Source organism: Stomoxys calcitrans, chromosome 4 (genome assembly GCF_963082655.1).
Source record: "Stomoxys calcitrans chromosome 4, idStoCalc2.1, whole genome shotgun sequence".
NCBI lineage: Eukaryota > Metazoa > Arthropoda > Insecta > Diptera > Muscidae > Stomoxys > Stomoxys calcitrans.
In genome coordinates, this window is record NC_081555.1 from 60,521,919 (window position 1) to 60,549,678 (window position 27,760).

General features: G+C 37.0%; 1 protein-coding gene and 1 long non-coding RNA gene across 3 annotated transcripts in view; both read left to right on the forward strand.

The window, feature by feature from the left end:
* LOC106094050 (protein YIPF5) overlaps nt 1-14,980 on the forward strand; it is a 52,773-nt gene extending 37,793 nt beyond the window's left edge. Inside the window, exons 3-5 of the mRNA XM_059367949.1 lie at nt 6,269-6,379; nt 6,436-6,620; nt 14,758-14,980. Coding sequence (XP_059223932.1) covers nt 6,269-6,379; nt 6,436-6,620; nt 14,758-14,920 — 459 coding nt within the window. The 3' untranslated portion in view covers nt 14,921-14,980. The remainder of the gene's footprint in view (nt 1-6,268; nt 6,380-6,435; nt 6,621-14,757) is intronic.
* A 1,075-nt stretch (nt 14,981-16,055) lies between these two features.
* LOC106094053 (uncharacterized) lies at nt 16,056-22,595 on the forward strand. 2 transcript variants are annotated; one of them, XR_001222460.2, is made up of 4 exons: nt 16,056-16,385; nt 16,559-17,056; nt 17,194-17,297; nt 22,317-22,595. It is a non-coding gene; the product is annotated as an uncharacterized LOC106094053 (long non-coding RNA). The 2 variants fall into 2 exon arrangements; XR_001222461.2 differs by lacking the exon at nt 22,317-22,595 and adding an exon at nt 18,545-18,989.
* The last annotated feature ends 5,165 nt before the right edge of the window (nt 22,596-27,760 follow it).

Sequence of the window (27,760 nt, forward strand, 5' to 3'; positions counted from 1 at the left end):
ATATGCTCTTCCGACTCATAAAATCCACAATCTCATCAATCTTGCCTCGCAGTCCATTGCAGTTTAACTGCAGGAACGATACATTTCCCGACACTGGCCTGGCAATAGTAGGGCTAGGGTGCTGTCTTTGCATAAATTGCCGTACGGGAGAGGTCGGGGGGGTCACATAGTCCGACGACGAGGACGCCGAAGGCGACGACGGCGACGCTTGTGACCCACTGCTGGCTGAGTTCGCACAGCACCTAGCGACATAGCCAGTATGACTATACTCCCGTAGCGAAGTTAGGCCAGAGCAAGAACGGAAATGTACCCACTCCAAGCACCTGTTACACCTCACCGACACTGACCGATGATGAAGGCGGTTCTGGCAAACGGAACAGAACCAGGGTCCGGGGTTCTTTTCAATCCCGGCACGGACCAAAAGCATACGGAGAAGGCACTCCGGGATGTGCCTCTCCCATGACGAAAAAAGACGAACACGTACACTGAGGCGGCAGCCCTTGCCGATGAAGATTCCATCGGGTCAATCCGGTACGTACAACCGGCTGCCATGGGATTGATAAGAAATTTGCTGTCCATATTGGCCCTTGATTGATAATTGTTTGTAGAATTATCCAGATTTTTTACAAAAACGTTCCTATGCACATTGCCAAGATGCCTTTTAAAAGCATACTTTGTTGTGAATGCGCTATGGTGCACCTGAATATATCATTGGTTTGAAAAACATGATCACATTTTAAATGCCACAAATATTTTTTTATGTTATCAAAACGGTCCGAGCACGTAGAACAATCAATTTTTGCATAGAACACTTACTTTATTTCGCAAATTATTTTCAATAACTACACACGCGTGCCATCACACCAAAGATTACTTGAAAACTGCATGTGCAATTAAAAATATGTAAGCATCACAGCACAATTACCGCAGCACCATAGGTTTGTACTACAAAATTACCATGTTAGTATTCTTAACCAGTAAGAAAGGACAAAAGTCGGCCGGTGCCGCTGTATAACACCCTACATATACACTATAAGTACAATATGGGACCTATATCCAATTCTGAACCAATTTTGATGGACCTCGGCGAGCAAATATATTAAAACTGTAAAAACTACAGTTGACAAATGGCAACATTATGACAAATTACCCAAAATCTGACGAATTATATATGGGAGTTATATCTAATTCGAGTCGTCGAGGAAAGCGCTGTTCAAAATTTTGCCAAGATTGGTCGAACAATGCGCTTGCAGTGGCTCTTAGGGTGAAAATCTGACGATGTACATATATGACTGCTATATCTGAATCTGTGCCGATTTCTTTGAAATGCACCAGTAGTATCGGAAGTCATAAAAAATCCTTCTTGCAAAATTTCGACAGAATCGGAACACAAATGATCCCTTTTTTTGCAATATTTATCAAAATCGGGCGAACATATATATGAGAGCTATATCTAATCTGAACCGATTTCGAGCAAACTCCTCAGATACTGTGGCAGTCGTCGAGGAAAGCGTTTTGCAAAATTTTGGCAAAATGTATCAATATATGCGCTTGCAGTGACTCTAGAAGTTAAAATCGGGCAAATTTCGAGAGAATCGGTTAACAAATGACCATTTTATTGCATTATTACTGAAAATCCGACGAACATATATATGAGAGCTACATCCAGATTTGGACAGATTTTTTCCAATTTCAATAGGCCGAAAAACATGCCTGTACCAAATTTAAAGACGATCGGATGAAAACTGCGACCTGTACTTTGTACACAAATTAACATGGACAGACGGACGGACATAGCTAAATCGAATCAGAAAGTGATTCTGAGTCCATCGGTATACTTATCAATGGGTCTATATCTCTTCCTTTTGAGTGTTACAAACTAATTCACTAACTTATCATACCCTGTACCACAGTAGTGGTGTAGGGTGTAAAAACATAAATTAAGGTGACACTTTAAAGGAAAAAATCAAAACTTTATTATTTTAAATGCTGAAATGACAACACTGTTACGCTCAAACTCCCACCTCTGAATGAGTATGCTTCAGCAACGCCTTGTTTGTATAGCTAATAGTGGCAGTATTAACAAAAGTTAAACAGTGTTACCATGCAAGTACTTTGTTATCTGCCGACTTGATTTTGTTGGTTTTGAAAATGGAATTGATGAATTTATTAATTTTCCATTATAAATTATGTTATATTAATATAAATTGACATATATCGAAAAGAGAGTTTAAAAAGTTTTCCATTTTTTCTAACACAAGTAACTTCGTTGCGATGGCAACAGTTTTTTTTTTAATTAAAGAAAGAATAACTTGAAATAAATAATTGGTGCTTAATTTTTCTTGACCTCCTTTCATATATATAAATTGACATATATCGAAAAGAGAGTTTAGAAAGTTTTCCATTTTTTCTAATACAAGTAACTTCGTTGCGATGGCAACAGTTTTTTTTAATCAAAGAAAGAGTAACTTCAAATAAATAATTGCTGCTTAATTTTTCCTGACCTGTCATATTTACGTAAATTATGTATCGACGGCATCAACATTTTGCAAATAAAAAAAATAATGAACAATTTTCTTCAAATTGAATATTGAATTCATTAACAGCCCAATTCTAAAAATTTCTAAACTAATTCCCCTCGAATAAAATCCTCCTAATCTGTTTGAATGTAGAGCGGAAACATTTATAAGAGGGAATTTCGAATTTTGGAAAATAGCTGTTTTGCCTCAGCGGTTTTGTTTTGACTAAACATTTGACTATTATTATTTTGGGAAAAATATTATTTTTAGGAAAAAAGAATATAAAATGGAAAAAGAAACAAAAGAAGTTATGAAGTTTGCTTAAGAAGTTTACAAACATGTTTAGTATTGCTTTTGTAATGTTTGTTTTAATTTTTGTTATTTTAATAGTGCACAATTTTGGCCAACAGCTTGTCACCATATTTCTGTGTTGTGATAAAAACTTTCCGTCTTCATCCAAATATTGTTGGTTAAATTTGATGCTTTCAGAGTGGTCTGGTGGACAAATAAATATGTTTATAGTAACGTGTTGTATGCGGTGCGCACATCCTGCATGTAGGCGTTTTCCCTTGCTTAAAAGAATTAAGGTGGCTGAATTTACCAGATCATTCTTGAGCAGAACTACTTTAGTGAGTAGTAAAGAAGTTTGCTTCTATGGTGGTCCGCCTGATACGCCGAAGAAGATCTAATTGACATTTTCGGGCAGCCCGATTCTACTTTAAGTTTAATATCTGTTCGGAGTCGGATACTAAAAGGAGGTCCCTTATTCTTTTAGTATCCGACTCCGAAATGATACTAAGAGGAGAAGTTGCCAATTAGTGACAACCCTTTATACATATGGGTCTAAGAATATTAAAATATGAACCACATATTTTGATACCTATGTTTATTTATATACCAATTCAAGAATGCTCGTCTGTTGTAAATGCTCGTCTGTCAGTAAAACTGAAAAACTTATGCAAATTTTCTATGGTGGGTACATGACATATTTAAACCGGGATAACCTAACAAAATTTGTACTCGATTTTGATGAAAAAGTAAAAATAATATATTTTTTTAAATCTCGTATAAAAACAATTAAGTTCATAATTTTTTTTCCTAACTCCCTTTCATTTGTTTGGGGGATTTTTCCACAGTTTTATCGTCCATCCATTTAGTTCGATTCAGAATAACTACTTTTTCCCTGGGAGATATTTCCCTTTTTCGAAGTTTGGAATTGTTATTCAGAATAGGGCTGTAAATCAATGAAACTTTTTCATTAAATGAACACACAAAAATTAATGAATTTTTATTCATTATCTTAAATTTCACATGAAAAAAAAAATTATCAAATTGAACGCCGATTACATCAAACGAATGAAAATTCTACATCAATTTGATGGAGAAAATTTGAAATAAAAATAATTTCATGATGAACTTTTCTTTCAATGTATAATTGTACAACCAAAACAAAATTCGAACAGGAGTTGGAAACAGTCTGAAATGATCGATTTTCTCAAATCTCAAAATTTTGCACTTACTATTTTTGTCGGTTAGGGGGCGATATGTTAGATAAACCTAAAGTTTTCGGTTCAGCAGTCTTCTAATTGGTAATAGCGGAAGTTACAGGGTATAATGGCAGATGGTCGTAGTTTTGATTACAGTTTTATTGTTTATCATTTTCCATCATTTACATCACATGAGGTTTAAATTGAATGCTGATCCTAGAAGCTTTTATAATTTTGTTACCTTAAAGAGAAAGACGGTAGCTTTTCCTTTCGAAACTAATTGCAGATTTTTTTCAGTCGACTTTCTTTGAACTCCATCCTAACGTGTCAGATTACCCCTATGATATTCAGTCTTGTGATTTTATATCTAATATAACATTAATTTATGATGTTTGCTAGATTGAAATTCATAAAGTGTAATTATTCTCCTGGACCCGACCGTGTACTATCGGCAATTTGATTTATTGTGTGAGATTGTTGTATATGCCTCTGACTGATCTATTTAACTGTTCCTTTATGCGTGATTGTTTTCCATCCATAGGTTTGATATAGAGAATAAGTGAGGGATTGGCAAATTAAATGGAATTCCAAAGTTATTTAAAAAACTGGTTACGCGTAGGCTTGCCCAGAAAATTTCGGTCTATAATTTCAGAAAGTCAACACGCATTTTTGAGGAATAAATCGACAGCTACAAATCTTATGGAGTTTTTAGTCTATGTGTCTGAATTATTATCAGGTGGAAATCAAACAGATGTTATATATACTGATTTAAGCAAGGGATTTGATACGGCTAATCATAGGACTTTACTTCATAAGCTTAACTTGACGGGGTTTTCCCCGAGATTCCTAAAGTGGATATAATCTTATCTGTCGGATAGGTCTCAAACGATCTTGTTTAAGGGACGCGAGTCGAGGCGAATAAAGGGTACGTCAGGTGTTCCGCAGTGTAGTCATCTTGGCCCAATTTTTTTTTTATCTCTATTTGAATGATCTTCCACCATTATACAATCTTCAAAGATATTGATGTATGCAGACGACATAAAACTTTTTTCGTATATTTGTTCAATTTATGATCTATTGGAATACAGAACGATATTAACAGGCTTGTATTACATTACTTGTATGAGCCTTAACAGGAAGAAATGTTAGAGTATGTCCTATTCAAGAAGGCCAGCGTTTTCAACTTCGTATTGTATAGGTGAATCTTGAGAACTTATCATCCTTTAAGGATTAAGGGGTTTGTTTTATACTTAGATGAATTTGTATGATCATATTGATTCTTGCATTGGGAAGGCAATGTCTACACTCGGATTCATAAAAAGGTGGTCTAAAGAGTTCGATGATCCGTACCTGACGAAAAGGCTATATATCTCTCTTGTTCGCCCCATTTTGGAATATTGTTCTGTTGTTTGGTATCCAAGTTATGATAGTCATATTGATATAGTGGAGTCTAGCAGAAGAATTTTCGTTTATTTGCACCAAGGGGCTTAAAATGGAATGGTTTTATGGATCTACCTCTCTATCTGAATCGACTTAAGTTAATTGACTTTACAACACTTGCGAAAAGGCGTCGCATGTTGGATATAGTATTCGTGGCGAAGTTAGTTAATGGTGAAATTGATTCTTATTTTTTGATTGAACATTTACATTTCAATGTACCAATCCGGCCCATGAGATATTATGTCTCACTTAAATTATTAAATTATAAAAAATATTGGGTTGCCCAAAAAGTAATTGCGGGTTTTTTAATATAGTCGGCGTTGACAAATTTTTTCAAAGCTTGTAACTCTGTAATTGCATTCTTTCTTCTGTCTGTTATCAGCTGTTACTTTTAGCTTGCTTTAGAAAAAAGTGTAAAAAAAGTATATTTGATTAAAGTTCATTCAGTTCATTCAGTTTTATTAAAAATGCATTATCTTTCTTTTAAAAAAATCCGCAATTACTTTTTAGGCAACCCAATAAAAACAAAAGGTATTTTTTACAGACGAGAGAATTTGTTGTAAAAAATCAAAGAACTGTACTGTAGCATTTGAATAGCTTTTTGGCGAAAGAAAGAAAAAACGATTTACATTCGTCGATGGTCAATCAAAACTCATAAACATTTATATTGAATGAAGATGTATGACGTATTAGAAATCATGATCCACTAACCAGTCAAAGTGTTTTGAATTATAGCATACACTTGCTCAACTTTTTTAAGTTCTTTGCTATGCTCTTAGCGAGCTGAAAAAAAATTAAATTTAACATTATTTAAAATTTTAGACTTTGGCTGTATTAAATCCAATGCGTGGAGCGGACCAACAAATACTTCAAGACACAGATATGGCGGGTCCATTGGTATTCTGTTTGGCGTTGGGTGGATTTTTATTATTGGTAAGCTTATCCGATGGGCATATAACAATAATATATATAAAATGTTTTACTTTTAGAGTGGAAAAGTCACATTTTCTTACATATACGGCATTGGTGTTATGGGAAGCATTGCATTTTATTGTTTACTTAGTCTAATGGCATCACAAGCTAATGTTACTTTCGGTGCTGTTGTATCTGTTTTAGGATATTGTTTACTACCGATGGTCGTTCTATCAGGCGTAAACGTCTTGATTACTATACAGTAAGTAAATATCGATAAAGTAAGTTTATTAATTTTTTCATTGAATGCAAATTCCATTTGAAATTAAAATTTTTTTATATGAAGTGATTTCAAGACCTTTGCAAAGTTTAAAGTTTTTTAACAAAGTGTAGGCTATTCTCAGAGAACAACATCCATACAAAATTTCGTAACCAACATGACATCGACTTTTATCACAACTTTTCATCTAATGTGGCACTGGATAGCTGCGAGCACCACACATGCTGGAACATTGAGGTGCGATCTGTGTGGTGTTCATTGCTGTTACGAGAAGCTTAACTGCGAGCTACCGGAGCGTCCATATGTTGCGGATAGTGGAATGCTCTATTAGGAGTAGCTGCAACAGCAGTCGCGGACAATCAGCGGCATCGAGCGGAAAGTCTCAGTGAGAGGCCGGGCGGCATCGTATCTTGCACAAATACTGAGTGCCTATGATACTCGATATGACAAGGCGGGTTATTGACGCCTTTAAATAATCAATGGCCATCATGTTCTCGCGGCGATCGGCCCTTTGGACCGGAACGAGCTTACTCATGTACATGAGCATGACGAGGATCGCCACCTCCACATGCATAATGTGGAATCGTTTCTAATCGGTTTAAATGCTTATACCCAAAACTGATAGATAAGGGCTTATTCTTTTTGTCATTCCATTTGCAACACTTCGAAACATGGTCTGTGGTAAGATATGCGGCGCCAGTGTGGTTTCGTCAGCTCTGTGACACGCAGTGCAATAATATTCAATGCGGCTCTTCGAACTGCGATGGGCTGTCTCCTCAATTATCACGTGGACTACATCCCTCAGGAGACAAAGATCCTACCCCTACGAAGACATAGCTACGTGCTGTTTAAGCAATACCTTCTGGACTGTTATCGTAGATACTATCCAAATCATCTTGTGGATAGGTAGATCTATATGATCTAGAGTGCAGGGTTCAGCGCTTTAAGAGAGAACCTGTAAAACAAACGGCATATCAAGCGGGTCTAGACAACATTCAAGCAGAAACGGTAGAAGATGCGGTGAATAGCTACCGGATGATCCGTGGAGAACGAGTGGAATTTGACCTTCCCCAGCAAACTATAGTAGTTCTGACTCAACTAAGATCCGGCAGATGCAGCCGCCTCAACTCCTATATATATCAACTCAAGGATTGATGCCTTCGTAAAGGATGTATGTCCCGTTTATGCCCAGGAGCCACATTACACACGTGACCTGTTCAACTGCCCGGCGGGACCCACTCGACTCAGACCCAGATCCTTCTGGACGCACTTCATCTGAAATGCAGAGTTCCTGGATCTGAATACTCAACAGAATCCAACAGACGAAAGATAGAACACAACAAACTGCTCCAACAACACAACACTAAAATAAGATTTTGCATTCAATGTGAATGAATCTGAACCAAATGAATGAATCTGATACCAAATAGTATATTGGTTAGGTTAGGTTGAGAATATGGTGCGGATGTTAAACCACCCCATGCCACTATGGATAAACACCTAAGCCAGTAATCGGCTTGTTGTGCGCTCTAAATACTAAAAAAAGTAACATTAAAAAAGAAAATCTAATTGTTTTCCCTAAGTAGATTCATGTCTGTCATTGTGTCCCCACGTAAGTGCCGGTGTCTTTTAGTCGCAAAAGCCGTGCAATAACATAGGAAATTCTTCAACATGTCATCTTCTGTATTTTATTTTAGTACTGGATACGCAAGCCGTGTAAGGTAGTTCCTGGTCGTGCAAGCTCGACCGTTTTACAATTCCCTGTGATATCTCTGTGTCTGACACCCAATAGGGTGTCAGCTCTCTCATTGAGAGAGCTATTTTTGTGTTCATAAATACGTTCTGCTGGGATTACATGACTGCCTAACTGTCTGAGAAGATTTATGTCAATCGTCGTTATAACATTATATCTTAGCCATTCCACCACTTCCTTAATTCCAAGGATCTCTGCTTGATGCACACTACAGTGGTCGATATGACCAGTTCTAAATCTTTAGATTACAACCCAAAGCCCATCAGGTCATCTAATTTGGAACCATCCGTATAGAAGTCTATGTAATTTCTATTACCAGGGATATCGTAGTTCCAATCGGTTCTATCAGGAATTGTGGTACAGGTTTATCAGACACAGCTTGTAATTCAGTCTATCAGACACAGCTTGTAATTCAACCAGGGTCCGGCGACTTAAACATCACCAGGGCCTGGCGACTTAAAGGAGTCGAAACTTCTTATCGCCCAAAGGATTTTCGGCTCAGACACACTTTCCCTTCACTTTCCCCTTCTGGCGCCACGTTGACCGTTTGAGAATTTCCCGGGAAATGTGTGACAACGAGTACTAGTGTTTAATCACTAGACATTGTCTATACATTTCTAACTTCTGAATGTACTCCACCGAAATAGGTCTCGAGGGCAGAACCTCTCTTAGCCTAGAAGCCCCAGATGTATCCTCCACGGAGCTGCAGAATTCTACCCAGGATTTATTCTGAGCCTTTCTCAGCTCGCCCTTAAATTTTCTTAGCTCAGCCTTATAGATGTCCCAATAGTGTGGTGCTCTTGTGGCTTTTGCTCTGTTGGAGAGTTGACATTTGAACTTACCCATATCTAGTGATGTGCATTAGCATCACATCCTACAATGAGGCTCTTCTTCCCTACAGAAGCGGCTTGAACCAGCAACTCTAGGTTTGAAGGCGGCATCTCTGAATCTTGAGTAGTTTAAATTCCGGAATTCTTAGTCCACGAACCATTTCTCCACACACGCATGGTTCCTGGATAAGAATCACGTCAAATACCCCTGCCATCAGGAAAACATAATATGCCACCGAAGCGGGCTAAAAATGGTGGAGATTTATCTGTAGAAACTGGGCCATAGCCAGGACTCAAAACTTTCACCACTGTTTGCCTCTTCTTCCGATTTCACCAGGAGTTCATCCTCACAAGATTCGTTAGATCTTGTAATGATGAGCTTCCGTACGCATCCAGGGGCGGTTGAGAAAGCTGTGGAACCAGTTTTCCTCAGGACTCTGGACGGTGTGGACGATTCGTTTTTAGATACTTCACTAGCTGCTGCTGTTGAAGTACTTTGTGAGTTCGTGCTTCCTCGCTGGCGCATACCTTAAGCCCAATCCAATCGGATGACCCACCCACAGAGGCCTTGTCGGCACCTGTTTCGATGCCATCCCCTCATGTCTCGATTGAGGCAGGGGGATTTTCAGTCTCTTGCATTCCACCAGACTTTAGCGATGTGGTCGATAGTTCCTCAGGCAAGTGTTCAGCAACAACTGCTGAGTCGTCTCCTGATTCCCAACCCCACCGTTTCTATAGACCTTCAGTTTCAACTTGTTAAATCCGTAGGATACAACCCCTTCAGACTTGTTGACGTCTGCGAGACAGCCGGAGTTTAGTTGGCTGACTGTGGTGCAGTTTGCGAATCTAGACGTGTAGGCTTTGGGGTAGCCTGTGCAACGAATTCCCGAGCCCAATTTAGGGGACTCTCTCCCTATTAGTGAGAGTCTTAGGATCATTTGCACCAAGCCTCTCAATAAACCTGAGCGTAATGCGTCTTCTATTCAGGTCAGTATAGCTATTGGTATCATGATGGGACACATAGGAGACGAGCTCACTTATGTAAAATCGGTGATAGGATGTGAAGGGCATGCAGGGAAGATGATGAGACGTTGGAGCATTTCCTTTATCATTACCCGGGTTTCGCATCCTGCAGATACTGGCACTTAGGTGGGGACACAATACCAGACACAAAACAACTTAGGGGCGTTACATGTTAAACAATTAAGGATTTTGTAAGTACCACGGAATTCATAACATACATTTTCTTTTTCGGGGTTACTTTTTACTGGCTTGTGTATTTCCCTAGTGGCATGGGACGGAATCATATCTTCACCCTCTTTTCAACCTAACCTAAGCTACAAACTCTCCTTACTTCATCCAAGCGCTAAATCGCTCTCGAATTAGTCTTGAAATAAACGAGTTGAATCAGACAGGTCTGCTCCTAGAAGGGGGTTCTCGAGTTATGGGTATAGACTCATTAGTGGACTTCCTTGACTGCGCATCCTCTCTGTTCACGTTACAAGAATCTGAAAATTCAAAGGAATGAGCCAGGACCATAGCCTGAAAAACAGCTCAATCTGCCCTAGACTCAATAAAACGAGGTATGAAAGCCCGACGAGAAATGATCAGCTGACATTTTAATCGGGAAGTGGTCACCTGCCTCAGGAAGGTCCAGACAATTTCTAAACAAATAAGGCGCTGAAACGGAATCACACATACCAACGTCAACCGCATTGAGGATTTTGCGTATGTTCAGTAAAGTAGGAGAACCATCATTGAAGATGAGAAGACCCCTGTCATTCGCAAATGTCTCCCATAGTTCAACGACTCGTATCGTATATTGAGCCCCAAAGTGTGTTCTGAACATTGAGATCACAAAGTAGAATATGGCGTCCCTCAGCGAAACTGCCGATCTGGCAGAGCCAATACGGAGCTCTAACTCCTTATTAATGTTCGTCACATGTAGGGGGAACCCACTGTCAACAGTAACCGTCTGATAAAGTAGATCTCCCGAAGAAACTACATGACCAGTAACTCCCAAGCTGACACTTACAAATATGGCTATTCCCGACTTGGAACATGTGTAATCCTATTGTAATGAAAAGATGTGAATCAAGGCAGATGGAGAAAATTGAGATCTTTAGAAGAAATGTGCGTCTAGCACGGTAATTTCCGATTTGTGTAGCAATACTAAAAGCTCCAGAGCGTACTTGGTAAATCCTTAAATGTTCCATTGCAATAAAGTAACATTAAAATTAGAAGCCATAATTGAAGTGATTAAAAGAAAAACTAATTGAAAATGTAAGATTATGTATAAGGAGACTTAAGCTATAAAATTGCGATTTAAGATTTAATAATGTTGATCTCGGTGATGTTTTTCTGTAGTTGTTGGGAGATATAAGCACAATCACTAGAGGAAATCTCTTATGTGGATGGAGACATGCCCATCTCTATGTTGCTGTGATCTGAATTGAAAGGTGTTTGTTGTGAATCTGTCAATAGAGAACAGATCGAATCTGATGAATTTGGATAATTTGTGGAAGGTTCAATTCTGCAGTTGTCTTCTGAGACTCTTTTTTTCGTATGTAGTATAGAGTTGCTTGTAGAGAGTTTTGGAAATTGATTTGAAGATGTTGGTATGCTTTCTTGTGGTATATCAATTGAGGAAACCGATGAATTAAAGGCGATGTCGATTGTTGGTGGAGCTGTTTTGTAATGTGAGGTGGTTGATGATTGTAATTTGTTTGCAGCATCTGGTACGTTTGATGTCCACTGCATTAAACCATAATTTATAAACAAATATTTTCAATTTTCTCTAATTTCTTAAAATATTTTTAACCCTGAAAAGTCATCCTTATTTTGTTTACAATAATAATTGCCATCGCGCGTCGTCGTTTTGACAAAGGATGACTGTCAAGGGTTAGACATATGTATAAATTCTTAGTTTTGGTAGTGTATATTTTCATTAAAAGTCATGAAACCATGCCTATTTTTTACAACATATGTATTTCCAAGATATTCAATTACATTGACTCTAAATGTATAAAAGACAATAAATGTTCACTAAAGGCTCTATTACACGGTTTGTAGGTGTCTAATAACAAGTCAAATTCAGCACATGTTTAGTTGTACATGTCCTGTGATACAAATGATACTAATATATGGAATTACTTTTTTAAAATAGCACATGTAAATTTGTGGTTTAGAGTGAGCTCTATTCCTGACAAAAAAAAATAAAGAATTCTCATTCGAATGAAAGCAACACCAAATTAAATTGTTTTTAGAAATGTATGATTAAATCAAGTTTTTAGGTTATGTCTTACGAAAATATACAAATAATATACGTATGTAAACTGACAATTTTGACAAACATTTTAAAATACAAAAAGTGACATGTCATAAGACATTTAGATGCCGTGTAAAAGCGGCTTAAGCAATATGCTATGTAACGATCCATATGCATTTGACTTACATATATGCTTACGTACATATCATTCCAAGCACCATCATTTACTTGCAGTTATTGACATCTTTCTTTTTTCCCAATTCGTTTCATTTTCAATCGTTGCCTTGCCCCAAATCTCGACAACAGACATAAAGGAACAACAACATACCTATGAATGGTGTCCATAGGTATAGAGAATGGAATGTGTTGTTGTTGTTGTAACCAAATTTTCATGTGAAGATGGCGATCCTCAGGAGCTTTACGAGGATTGTAACCTCATAAAAATTTGGCTACAACAACAACACATGCCAAACTCTATTCCCATGGACACCATTCATAGGTATTCTGGTTGTTGTTGCTGTTGACATTGAACTATTTTAAAGCTGAGCTTCAAACAATTAAAGGGCAGCCAAAAGTTGTCGTTCGTCATTATGCAGATCACTTGCAATTAAAAATACGTAGAAGTGAAGTCATTTTCCAGACATCTTAACGTAAAACAAAATACCAAAAGTGAACATATATCGTAAATAACTTTAAATCAAATCAAATCAAGATTGCTTTAATGTAAATAAACTATTAAAACCCCAAGAACAAATTTGTGTTTTGATAACATTAATACAAAGGCAAAGATTTGGTAAAACAGACGGAGATTAAAGCTAAAAAACCAAGGTCATAGTGAACTCTTATTAATGCCCAATTTCAATGACTTTCATAACATTAGAAGCGGAGAAATCGAACATGGATTAGTGAGAACATTTTCTTTATTAACTTAAGTTTTGGCTTATGACTGTTAGGCAGTTGGTGCTTTAATAAATTGAGAAGCTGGGTCATCATTAAAGATACGTGTGCTGTGTTGATGACGTTGTTCTCGAGCTTCATAAATCTTCTGACATTGGATACAAATGGAAGGTCTTTTCTTAACTCAGCAAGAATTTCAACTTCTAAAATGTTGATAATTTAACTCATTAAGAATTTCATCTTCTGAAATGTTGATAAATTTGTCAGAATAAATCTTTCCAAATGATGAATTGAGGTTTTATGAAGGGTAATTTTGACAGGAACGCCAGCAATATATTTTGTATTTAGCAATTTCTGGGCAGTCTTAAGATTATTAATTTTAATAAGCAAACCGCCGCGTGCGATAAGCCTCTACCAATCCGGAATACATTATACGATGCCAGAGGTTTAGGTTCAATTGTTGAGTCAGAGGTAATAGCAGATGCAACTAAAAATCTTTATAAATTGTTATAATTAGGATTTGCAGCATTTTAAAATGCAAACTCATTCATGTCGATTCTGGTTCGTTCGCTTGTTACTAATTTCCGACGTTTATTAGTGGTGTCTAGTACACTAAACCTGTTATGGTTGGGAAACGAAGTCTTCGACCATTGAGCTCGTCTCAAGAAACAAAAATAAATTGTAGAATTAAAAATTAACACAAAGAGAAAACACTCCGTTAATAGGAAAAGAGACAAGTTATCTCCACACAAAGCAAATAAGTCTTCGAAGCAATCAACCGCTTAGCACAATTGCGATGTTTACACGGTCAAAGCCACAACGAGACTGATTCTATATATTGCTCAAAATCCTTTGAAACATTGGCGCTCGGGCAAATTTCCGAAATATTGGGTTGCCCAAAAAGTAATTGCGGATTTTTTAAAAGAAAGTAAATGCATTTTTAATAAAACTTAGAATGAACTTTAATCAAATATACTTCTTTTTCACTTTTTTTCTAAAGGAAGCTAAAAGTAACTGCTGATAACTGACAGAAGAAAGCATGCAATTACAGAATCACAAGCTGTGAAAAAATTTGTCAACGTCGACTATATGAAAAATCCGCAATTACTTTTTGGGCAACCCAATACAATACATGTCTTGTAATCCTGCTAAATAAAATCTTTGTTTTTAAAATTGATTTTATATATGCGTAATTAGAAACATGAACTGAAAATTGTCTTTTATTGCTTAACTGGAAATAACCTTGACTTATCCGAACAACGCTTAATTGAAATTACGGATAAGTGAAACAAAAAAAATGAACGCATGTTCACTTTTTCGCTTATCCGGTTTGGACTATATATCTTTACTAATACTTGAACGTACTTTCAGGGGAACTGTTGGTTTAATTGTTGCTGCAGTTTGTATATTTTGGTGTTCATTGTCAGCCTCCAAACTTTTTGTGACAGCATACTCAATGGATCACCAACAAGTTTTGATTGCATACCCTTGTGCTTTACTATATGGAGTATTCGCATTAATAACAATATTTTAGAAATATCATATTGTAGATTACAGCAAAAATAAAATATATCTATTACTGCAGCAAACAGAAGTATGATTTTTATTGTAGCCACGATCGTAAGTATATTAATCAATTTATTCTGACTCGGTTATAGTCTATAGTACTGGACGCTTCTTAAGAGCGTTCCATTGTTTTGCATGTAGGGTAGATAGGAAAAATGCACTTTACAGGGTGCAACCCCGATTTCTTTACATTTCATTGCACTTCCTCTGATTTTGCCCCAGGAACACGAATATGAAGTCCGTTTTTGGGGGCAAATGCTCCTAGGCAACCCTGGGGCCAAAAACCCCCCTTGTAGCGAAATGGTCCAACTTATAAAATATGGGTATAAATGAAAGGTATTGGCGGTATATTGTTGAGAAGTTATCGAATATGCAGAAACATGTCTAAAAATTGGTCCCGGGAATGACTAGGGAGTCTTGAGAATTTTTAGCCCAAATAACATAGCAACATGGGTATCAAATAAAAGGTACCAAGGAGTAGATTACGTTATATATGCAATAAAATAATTTTTTTTTCTCGAATGAGTGTTAAAAATTGTTTAACTTTTGCACGTTTTTTGGGGAATTTGTGTGCAAAGTTGCATTTTTTATGAGCGCGCATAGTTTGAAACCTTAAGAGAGGTCAATTTGTTGCCCTGGCTTAAAATAAGTGACTATCCGACTCATTTTCCGTATCTCAAGTATTACCAGCGACCACACAACACACGTTACCTGCTTAACTGCCCAGTCAGACCCACTCGTATCCCTCTGGACGCAACCCATCTTAGTCGCAGAGTACCTGGAACTGGACACTCAACAGAATCAAGCAGACGAAAGATAGAACATAACACACTTCTACAACAACCACTAGGGTGAATCTTGATTGGGTATGCGTCAGATATTTGACTCTTCATTCACTCAGATGTTTAAGCATCAGAATCGTTATTCTGTCAGTTTCCATAGCCTTCAACGGATTGGCCCTACTGTTGTGGATGGCAACTTTTTGTTCTTTGCTTCTGCTTTGGTACAATTAGAAGATAAAGTCATAAACCTAGCAACAACGAAATCGAAGATACAACGATGTGGGTATGGTGCAAATTCTCACTAGGCTGTCAAACTTCTGTACACTGTTAAATTGACATTCTTGTTTTTATTGGGTTGTCGCACACCGAACAATGACTTCGTCAAAATCTAATATACATTACAACAATAACAAACAACTGAACCCAAACCGATTTTTATGGATTTGTTGTTTTTTTTTTCTTTGGAATTCGTTGCTCTTTTGTTTTGTTTTGACTTGTCGTTGGCGATTGTCATTGTTATAACTCGGGGACGAAAAAAACGATTTATATTTCGATTATTTGCGCAAAGACATAATGAACTCATAGCTTGGGATTATAGAAGGTGCTTTTGGATTAAGCGAATTTTGAAAGCGAAAAAGATTCGAAAATCAGGTTAATATACCTTTAGAGCTTGTTTAGCTTTGTTTGATGTAGAATTATATGCCATAGGGAAGGTATTTTTTGAAAGTTTATTAATATTATGCTTATTTTTCCACATTTTTAATTTTTTAATTTATAATTTTTTCGTTTGTATTCACAACTCTTTTTAATTTTTTTGGTTGCAGCACGTGGTAATGCAAATAAAAACTTGTATGCCAGTTTGGGTGTGTACAGAAGTTTGACAGAAAAGTGGGAATTTCTACCCTCATTCCCAAAGGGTTGTACCGTTGATTTCGTTGTAATAGTAATAAAAGTTTTTAATAAGTCTTCTTCTTTTTCAATGAATTGACAATAGTATAAACGACTTCTATTAAACATTAAAATTGTTATGAAATGCTACTTGCTATGGTAAATTACATATAAAACAGGAAGCGAGATAAATGGCTTGCTCGCGGCCATTACTGTTACTAGACAAGCAAAAGAGAGCTGTCAAAAATACATAATAAAAACAAAGAAAAACTGTTTTACTATTGACAACAAAGCTCTAAAACGAAAGTTCATTGATATGGCTTTGTAAGAATGCATGTATAAATTTATGCTTATGTCTATATCACAGTTAAAAGTTTTCATAAAACGAGGGAAACGAGCGTTCAGGTACAATAGAACAATTACGAAAATGGAATGTAAGTACATACCTAAATGAATAACAATGTGGTATTTGGTTTTTAAACAAACACAAGTATAACCATTGTGTTTGTACATTTTATACTATTTTGCTTTTACATGTTTATTTACTTATTTATTTATTTTTATCATTCAGCCTCTGTGGGCTACAGGTACTGTTTTCTGGAAGAATAGTGGCACCAGTGATTGGACTGGGTCGTAGTCAATATTTTCATTTAGAATTCCAACAGGAGAGGAGAGGTAAGCAGATCCAGACCATAATATATTCTTTTCCGATTCAAAAATATCGTTTAGCTTAACGACCTTGCGAGACTAGAAACTACCTTACACACTCCAGGGACACTGGAATCAGGACTAGATCCGAAGGGCAACGAATGATATATGGACACAAAGAGGGGGGTGCGAGCATTCCAAAACTATGTGGCCTCATCTAGACTTGAAGAGGTCTACTGCTTTGCTGTCATTGGCTAGAACAAACGTCTCAATCATTGTATCCGTCATGACAAGTCATTGTCTAATCAGAAAACATGCTGATAGACTGAAGGTTGCCAGCAACGAATTTTGCAGAAGGTGTAGAGACATCGAGGAAAACGATGTTATAGAACACCTTCCGTATGTGTGTCCCGCACTAGCAGTTAAAAGGAGTTCCACTTTAGGTCCTCTTTTCTTTGAGAACCTGTCTGATTTAGCGGATGTGAACATTCGCAAGTTACTTTTTAGAGCGATCTGGATGGTTCAACGGTAGGAACTAGAAGGCATCTTCCTTCTTCTGTTCCTGTGGCACCACAATGGACGAAAACGTCTAAGTGAGTCTGATGGCAGACTGTCACTTAAACCTAACCTAAAGTTTTTTTCGACGCCATCCAAAGATACATGTAATGTTTTGCTTTCTGGTACACCAAACCTAGGACATTTTCCTGACGCATTGTGAATACACATGGCTTCAGATTTTGAAGCTTTAATTTTAATTCCCCAAGACTTGTAGTAATCGTTTATAATGTTTAGATGTGTGATTTCTATGAGCTTGAGCATGCGATGTATTGCAAGAAAATATTTAGCAATCGTCGGTGTACAGGATTGCTTTGGTGTTGTGAGTGGTGTGGGGAATGTCATTAAGAAACATATTGAATAGCAGCGGGGCTAAAACACTTCCTTGCGGAACTCCGCTGTTTACAAGCCCTGAAGAAGAGGATGTTTTTGAATGAACACAGAAAATTTTCGGCAGGTAAGAAAGCTCAGAATTACATTTAGAAGATATGGATCAGTTCCTAAATCAATCAGTTTATTCAATATGCCTTTGTGACAGAGTCGAACGCCTTTTCAATATTCAAAGATATTGCCATTGTACATACTTGAGCTCTACGTTTTATGGTAATATCATTGTGAATCTTTAGCAATGCGTGTTGTGTAGAATGACTCCGTTTGAAACCAAATTGAAAGTCTGAGATTGGGTTGATTACGAAATTGTCTTCAATTTTCTCTTTCAGAATGTGCTCGAAAAGCTTAGCCACGTTTGTCAATAAACAAATTGGACGAAATCAGCTGCCGTTTCGCTATTTGGTTTCTTTTTGATTGGAACTATTTTGGCTATCTTCCAATCGTCGGGGAAGTAACCGTTATTAATACAATTGTTGTATGGCGATGTTAGAAATTTAAGCGTAGATTCTGGAAATTTATTTATCTTAAAATTTGTTGGGCAATTGACGCTACCTTCTATAATTGTACAATGTACATGTGTGAGCAACGTGGTATCGTAGACAGCGTTGACAGTTCAGACCAAAATTTTTCCAGGCTACCAAAATTGTAAACTAAGCAAAATTTCCCATCTGCCTTAATTAAATTGTTTAATTCGAAAACAAAAAACAAATGAACTTAAAAAAAACTTTTCTTGTAAACAATTATTTAAGTTCAATTTAATAACACTTACATTCATATTAACAAAAAATATATATTAGTAGTTTTTGATCACTCACATGTTTTGAGATCAATATAAATATTAAGGATTAAATTAATATTATGTTACTTAAAAGTTTTTTTGATTTTTTAAATTTTAAGTTTTTCAGGTTCTTTCGAGCTAACTATACATATTGGGGGCGTTTGTTGTTTTAAAGATCCTTGCATATCATAATGCTATTGATGGTATTAATCTCCAGTTGGTTTCGAAACTTAGCTTTTATCAGGGATACGGAGCGGAGCAGGCCAAATTTTGAAATATTCTTGATCGTCATGACATTTTAAATCCATCCGTCCGTCCTTCTGTCGAAAGCACGCTAACATTCGAAGATGCAAATACTTCTCATTAGTGTAGGTTGGTTGCAATTTTAAATGGGCCAAATCGCTCCTTTTTTTAAATAGCTGCCATATAAAACGATCTTGGGTCTTGATTTCTTGAGCTTTTAGAGGGCGCAATTCTTATCCTATTCGGAAGTGCTTGCATGAAGTGTTTTGTAATGACTTTCAACAACTGTGCTAAGTATGGTCTAAATCAGTCCTTAACCATATAAACCTATCTTCCGACCTTAATTGCACATATCGTCTTGGTATGACTTCCAACAACTGTATTAAGTATGGTCTAAATTAGTCCATACTCTGATACAGCTGGCATATAAACCGATTTCCCGATTACATTTTTGAGCCTTTAGAGAGCGCAATTGTTAGCCAATTCAGTTGAAATTTTGGACATTCGTTTTGGTAGTACTTTTTAACAACTGTGGCGAATATGGTCTAAATTAGTCCTTAACCCTAAATAACCGATTTGGCTGAAATTTCCCACATAACGTATTGCTATGACTTCCAACAACTGTTATGTATGGTCTAAATCAGTCCTGATTTGACTTCTTGAGTCCTAGACGCAATTCTTATCCAATTTGGCTGAAATTTTGCGTATGTCGTTTTGGTATGACTTCCAAAAGCCAAGTATGATCTAAATGGGTTCATAACCTGATATAGCTGCCATATAAACCGATTTCCCAATTTGAGTTTCTGAGCATCTTGAGGGCGCAATTATTATCGCAGAATCTAAAAGGGGTCAAGCAACAAACTCCATGGATTTTTATACCCGCCACCATAGGATTAGGGGGTATACTCATTTAATCATTCCTTTTGCAACACATCGAAATATGCATTTCCGACCCTACAAAGTATATATGTATATTCTGGATCATCGTAAAAGACGATTTAAAGATGTTCGTGTGTCTGTCCCTCCGTCTGTTGCAATCATGCTATGGCATTCAAAAATTGAGATATTGAGCAAAGTTTGGCACAGATTCGTATTTTCTCTATATGCAGGTTAAGTTTTTGAATGAGCAAAATTGAACTATATTACCATATAGCTGTAATGTAGACCGATCTCCCGTTTTCGGGTCTTAATTTAAAAAAAAAAAAAAACCGTTTTTCTTGTCTGATTTCGCTGAAATTTAAGACCGCAAGTGGCACGTGGTCCCCCGATAACTGAACGGAATATGGCCCATATCGGGACAAATTTAGGTATAGCTGCCATATGACCGAGCTACCGGTTTATGATCTTAAGTCTATAACAAGTTAGTTTACCACCCGATTTTATTGAAATTTAAAACAGTGTGTTTTATTGGCCTTGACGAGTATGGTCCAGATCGGACTGTTCTAGATATAGTTGGCTTAAAGACCAATCTGCGTAAAAGGCTTTTCGGCATCTGAACTGAATATGGTCAAAATCGCTATATTCATATTTATAAAGATATTGTAGGTTTATAATGAAAAAGGATAATATATAGATCTATGGTGGTAGGTATACATAATTCAACACGGCCGAACTTTACGCGTTTTTACATGTTGTTTATTATAAATTTGGTTAGTAATTGCTTGTATATTGCGGTATATGCCTAAGAAGTTACGTCGTAAGATCCGTTTATATTGAAGCAATAGAGACGGATTGACATTATACTTGACATGGATGTTGGAGGTTATAGGAGAAATATTTCAGCCAAATCGAATAATAATTGCGCCCTTTAGAGGTATAGAAAGTAAAATCAGGAGGTCGGATTATATGGGAGTTATATCAGGTTATTGACTGGTTTGGACCATATTTGGAAAGAATGTTGGAGAAACTATGCAAATTTCAGACAAATCTAGTTGAAATTGCGCCCTCTAGGGGTCAAGAGTACCATTGGGAGATCGGTTTATATCGGCGTTTTATAAAGACTACGGGCCAATTAATATTATATTTGAGAAGAATGTTGTAAAATATATCGCTTTGTAAAATTTCACCCCAATCGGATGATAATTGCGTCTTTTAGAGGCTCAAGAGGTTAATGCGGTAGATATGCAAAAAATGGGTTTCGTTGGAAGGCGTTATATTAAGAACTGTAGAACAAAGCGACTGTTTAAATTTACATTTTATTTAATCTTTTTATGAATTGCAAGGAGTACAAGCTAAACATATTTTAATAATATTAACAATGAGTTCCAGTCGGAGGCTCCCGTTTGCCATATTTATATTCCACTATAAAATCTTATTTTTTGTTGATTTGAAGCAATCTTATCTGGAAGGAATCATGTTTTGTAAACATAGATAAAATAAATAAAACAAAAATAACCAACTTGATAAAAGTATTTGTAACATTTTTAGTAGATGAAACTCAGATACATATATATGCTAATAAAAACTTGACTCTATCAGAAGTTGAAAAAAAAAAAAAAAAATATATATTACATTTTTATGTTGAGTTTTTAGTTCAAATCAAAACAGATTTGATTTCGAACGCCAATACAAAAAATTATTAATAATAATAAAACCAGAAAAGGTTTTTTCGAGTGAAGATTTACCAATTACATTTTTTTCATAAATGTTACGACAAAATCATTAATATCATTAACATTTTTCCTACAGTGTAGGATTTTAAATGCTACAGCATCTGCTTTGACCACCTCTAGCAGCACATGAAACTTATCCTGAATGCCGAAACCCCAATCAAAATATCAGACTACCAATACAATACATTTTGTGGTGGAATTGTCCTTTGTTTTGTCTACAATTAATGAAAAATTTCAATTTCGCAATATTGATATTGCGAAATATTCGGTTATTTGTGTTGCCTTAGTTCTTCCGCGATGCAGTAGTTTTGCTATTGCTGAATCTGGGCAGCATTCAGGTAGATTATGCCTAATACAAAAAATTACCAACGTAAACTCAGCATTTCTTACTTGATTTTGTTGTTTTTGTTTCTTGCCATTAAAAAAAAGTATTGATCTTCAAATTCTCTTTTTTTTTTCATTTCATAGTTTTTTGGATGTAAAGATGACTTATGGTGCCCCTTAAGAGGCGTGAAGTTACTTAAAATCGGCTTCTTGAACGGCTTCTGGTTGCTCTTCACTCCAAATGCGGCAATTTTGCTTATTTACGTAGCCATTCAACCAGAAATGAGCCTCATCGCTGAACAAAATTTGTCAAAATTTGAACACATTTCGAACCGAATACTGATTTTGGTAATAAAATTCAATGATTTGCAAGCGTTGCTCGTTAGTAAGTCTATTCATGATGAAATGTCAAAGCATACTGAGCATCTTTCTCTTTGACACCATGTCTGAAATCCCACGTGATCTGTCAAATACTAATGCATGAAAATCCTAACCTCAAAAAAATCACCCTTTATAAGCAATGCAAAATGCAGATCCATTCTTATCCTCTAACCAATCAAAAGAATTAAGCCATTCCAACCTGAATTTTCGTGTTGTACTTTCGTTACTTTCATTTTCATTACTACAAAAAAGTGTCAATAAATATCTAAACTACACATTCACTGTTGCTTTTCTGCAAGAAGCATCGTTGTTATGGTTTTTTCGTTGGTCTTGGACTTCTTGGTGATGTATCTAACACATAATATTTAAATAAAATAATTTCTTTTGGAGGAATTGAAAAAAAATGCTTACCTATCAATGCTGCTTTTGATTATTTGTTAAACTGGAAACACATTTGTCACGTCTATACGTTTTATGTATGAACGAGAAGAAGCATTAAGAAGTATAATGACAAGAACTTTGCGCCTTCGCAAGGCGGACTTAAAAAGTTGGTCTCACGCGAACAGATGTTAACAGCGTGTCAGGTTTGACGGTATTAAGATGTAAAATTTTTGTTTGCATTCTCTTTGTTGACGCATCGACCATGTACTGAACCTTTTGGGCCAGTGTGAAGTGCAGTTTGAATTTAAAGGTCAAATTCAGCAATAAATTTTGTGACCCCTAACAACAAGTTGAATGTTATGCTCTCAAAAAATAACTTCAACAATAGTAAAAATGAAATAAAATTGGGAAATATAGAAAATTCTATGGCGCTAAAGAATTATATTCTCGTTAGAAGTTCAACAATGTTTTTATATTGTATTAGTCCTCTTATAACTTCGTTAAGTCTGAACTCCTTGACACATCTTCATTTTACAACACATTTTTCACCACCAGTCTATCCCCTTCACGCACTCAATCGCTCATCTCTTTTGAAGAAAAATTTAATATGAATTATAACAAAGGAAGATATATTAATTTACAGGTAGTGGCAGTGGCCCAACAACAAAATGTTGAGTGCACTATCTGGCATAATCAGTGATTAGTGCAACTCTGATTTTGTGTATGTTACTAGTTCGCGCCACTTTTCGTTGTTTGTGTGTGTTATCGTTCTTAATTAAAATACACACACAACCAAAACTCGTTGACAGATAGTGTACTTCGCGAGAAAAAATTTTCACACAGCTGTTTACGGTACATTACCTGATAATTATGTCATGTTACAAAGCGCATTTATCCATATTATTATTTATTTAAAAATTTGTGCAAATTTAAAGAAATTGTTACTGGAAGTTGTTCGCGTACTTTATTTGCCAGCAGAAGAGAGTGAGAGTAATTGAGAGCTAGCAAATGTCTACTGGAGGTTTTTTCCCAGCTAAAATCTGCAGCAGCGAACAGCTGTTTTATGAAATTCAGCTGTTTAATTCAAATAAATAGCAAAAGAGAGCAAAGACTGTTCTTACTCTCCTGCTAATTTTAAATGAAAAAGTACGCGAACATTATTTGAATCTGACACTAATTTCCCCTTTCAGTATTTGGTAACAACAGACAAGCAAAACATTTTCGATATGTATGTTTGAATTAAAATAACATTTTGGCATAAAAAGGGGAAGAGCTCTGTGGCTTAGAGCATGTGATTCTGGTTTTTCAATACAAAGGTTTGGATTCAAATCTCGGACCAGCAAAACTACTTTTAATTTTTTCATAATTTAAAATAATGCCCGGATCTCCACTTGTACTACCGTATTATGGCCAGACAGTCTAAAACAGATCTCAGTTCCCGTGTTCTCAATGTAGACCCACAGGCCTACTCTGTCCTCTGGCTTTGATCCATCCGTGTAACATGATCTTCCAGATGGTAATACTAGGGTTTCGTCAACCCAAGACTGTCCCGATGGCAGGAGTGCCTCGCACTCGACTTCAAGGTTCATCTCAGGTATACGCTCGGAAACCTCTTCTCTTCCAGGTTTCCTATCGTCGCCTCGATGGTATGAGCTGCTCCCATCCTCAATCCATTCTCAAATCGCCTCACACTTCATCTGTATGTCAATGGGTCGGATATTTAGAATAGTTCTCTGAACATGTTGTATGGTCCTTATGTTGCACTTTTTCTCCATAGCAGTCCACCAAACTGCTGAGGCGTTAAGTATTGGTCTACAGGAGCGTGTCCTGTAGAGCCAATAGACAATCCTCGGATTCTGACCCCATTTCGAGCCCACAGTCCGTCTACATAGTGCCCAACATCTGTGAGCCTTTTCAGTACGCTCCTGAATGTTACACTTCCAATTCAGTTTCCTGTCCAGGATCACACCTAAGTATTTGACCTTGTCAGATATCGAAATCGTCATGTTGAGGAGACGTGGTGTGTTAAATTGGTCCACCTTCGTCTTTCTCGTGAACAGGCATATGTCAGTCTTCTTTGGGTTAACATTGAGAACTCTGGGTCTAGCCCAGTCATATGCCACATGCAAGACCCTTTCGGCCAGGGTGTACGTTTTGGCATCGAAGGATTCTTCTATTTTATGCACAACCTTGTACAGGGCAATCTCCACCGACGTTCAGGCATGCTGTTTGTATTTGAGCAGTTCGCTGGATGTCCTACTCTTTATCATGGTGTTCTGAACGTAAGGTTTATAGGTCTGTAGGCCTTTGGTGTCGCATAACTTGCCTTGCCGGGCTTGGGTATAAACACCACCCTTGACACTATCGACCTGTTCGTACAAAAGGTTCCAGGAGGAACGTTTTGTCGCTTTGGAAATCTTATTGTATTCCTTGAGCCGTGTGTAATACAAATCCCAATAAACTTCCGCCTTTTTACGTCGTGCTCTGTTAAAAAGTCTGCGGACCTCTTTCTCAATATTGCGAATCTCCCCGGTCACCCAGGGTTCTTCTAGGGCCGATTTTCTTTCCCTAAAAGGATAACTGTTGTTACTTTCGTCAATGTCTTCTTCTAAGTACCTCTCCGAATTTTGTCCAGTTTGTTTTGAACTTGTTCCGGAAGCTTATCGGATTCGGCGCTGGCCGTGCTATTTTAAACCTAACGTAGCGACGGTCAGAGGAAGAGTGTTCCATGAATACCCTCCAATCCTGAACGTCATCGATTCGATTTTCCGAACATATCGGTCCTCGGCCGAGTACCAGTATTAGCATAGAATAATTGGTAGCTGATATGGTTCAATCCAGAGACTTTGTTCGGGGTTGTCCATGGCTCCTGAATTAAGGCAATATGAATCTTGCCATTGCTGGTTTTCCCAGAGCGTGTGTAGCAGTCTCGCTCCCGCTGGGGTTTATCTAGATTACCTCAATCATTGGTCCTTCAGTAAATGGGCATCTTGGGGGTAGGTCATGATATCATCGTTTGCTCCCTGTTCTTTAGACTGCATTAACTTTCCTGTCACTGCACCGACTCTTTATAAAGTCGGTAATTGTTCCATCGTCGGATCCCTGTCTTAGCCTTCCAAATCCTAAGTAAATGGGCTTCTTGGAAGTAGGTGAGGTACCATCATCGGCCCCAGTTCGTTGGGTTGCATTGAGACTCCTGTCGCTGCGCTGCCTAATGTTTCAATATTAGGGTTTTTACCTATTTCGAATCTTAAAGTCGGTGATGGGTCCGTCGTCGGGTCTCTGTTTCTTAGGCTGTGTTGGGTCTCTCGCCCCTGCACTGCCTGATGTTTCAGGATCATTGTTTCTCCAAGCCTTCCAATATTGAGAGAGGCCGTGATTGCTCGTCAGCCCCCTGTTGGTTGGGTAGTATTGAGTCACCTGCCCCTGCACGTCCTGATGTCTCAGTATGAGAATTTCTGCCTATCTCAGCCTTCCCAATCTTGAAAAAGACAGCTCTGCTCCCATAGTGCGCCATGCCTTTAGTCTTACCCAAACTCCTCACGGAGACTTGATCAATGTCAACAACAAAATATTTAGTGCCCTATCTGTCAAAATCAATGATTAGTGCAACACTGATTTTGTGTATGTTATTAGTCCGCGCCATTTTTCGTTATTTGTGTGTGTAATGGTTCTTAACTACAATACACGCACACAACCACAACTCGTTGACAGATAGTGCACTTCGCGAAAAAAAATTGTACTCATCTGTTTACGGGACCCTACCAGGTAATTATGTCATGATAATTATGTTTAAATGCCAAAAATTGCTGTTGCCGACGTCGTGAAACAAATTTTTCACACAGAGGTTGCAAATGTCTCAAAAACATTTTGTTTTGCCAATTTCTTTCAACAGTGTAGCATTTATCATCAACTTTCAAATGGTGATGTGAAAATATAATATTTTTAACAAAATCATCAATACATCTTAAACAAATAAATATTTGTGTGCAAGCGGCTAATAATCGCTGCTCGTAAATTGAATTAAACATGCGTATCTATTCACAACTGGCAAAAAGGAATTCTGCTTCATAAACGTCAAGATTTGCTTTGCCAAAAATCTAACCAAGCCCTGGGCCATCACATAATTACCAGGTAGTGTACCGTCAACAGCTGAGTAAAATTTTTTCTCGCGAAGTGCACTATCTGTCAACTACTTTTTGGTTGTGTGTGTATTATAGTTAAGAACCATACCACACACAAACAACGAAAAATGGCGCGAACTAGTAACATACATAAAATCAGAGTTGCACTAATCACTGCTTTTGACGGATGGTATTTTGTTGTTAGGCAACTGCCACTACCTGCAAATAAATATGTCTTGCCCTGGGCTACTCAAAAATTATTCACCACAGTAAACATCAGCACACAGCCAACCACATTAAATTAATGTGGTGGCACAAATAAAAAAACGTTGTGACATCCACATATTAATTTTATACCTTCCACTATAGAAAGTGGCTATAGTAATTTCGTCATTCCATTTGTAGCGCATCGAAATATCCGTGTAAGACCTCATAAAGTATAAATATATATTCGTGATCGTCATGACATTTTAGGTCCATCTGCCTGTCTATTGAAAGCACGTAAACTTTCGAAGGGGTAAAGCTAGGCGCTTGAAATTTTGCACAAATACTTATTATAAGTGTGGGTCGGTTGGGATTGTAAAAGGGTCAAGAAGGTCCATGTTTTAATATAGCTCTATATAAATAGATCTTGTCAATCTTATCCAATTTGCCTAAAATCGTCTAAATCGTCATATATATATATATATATATATATATATA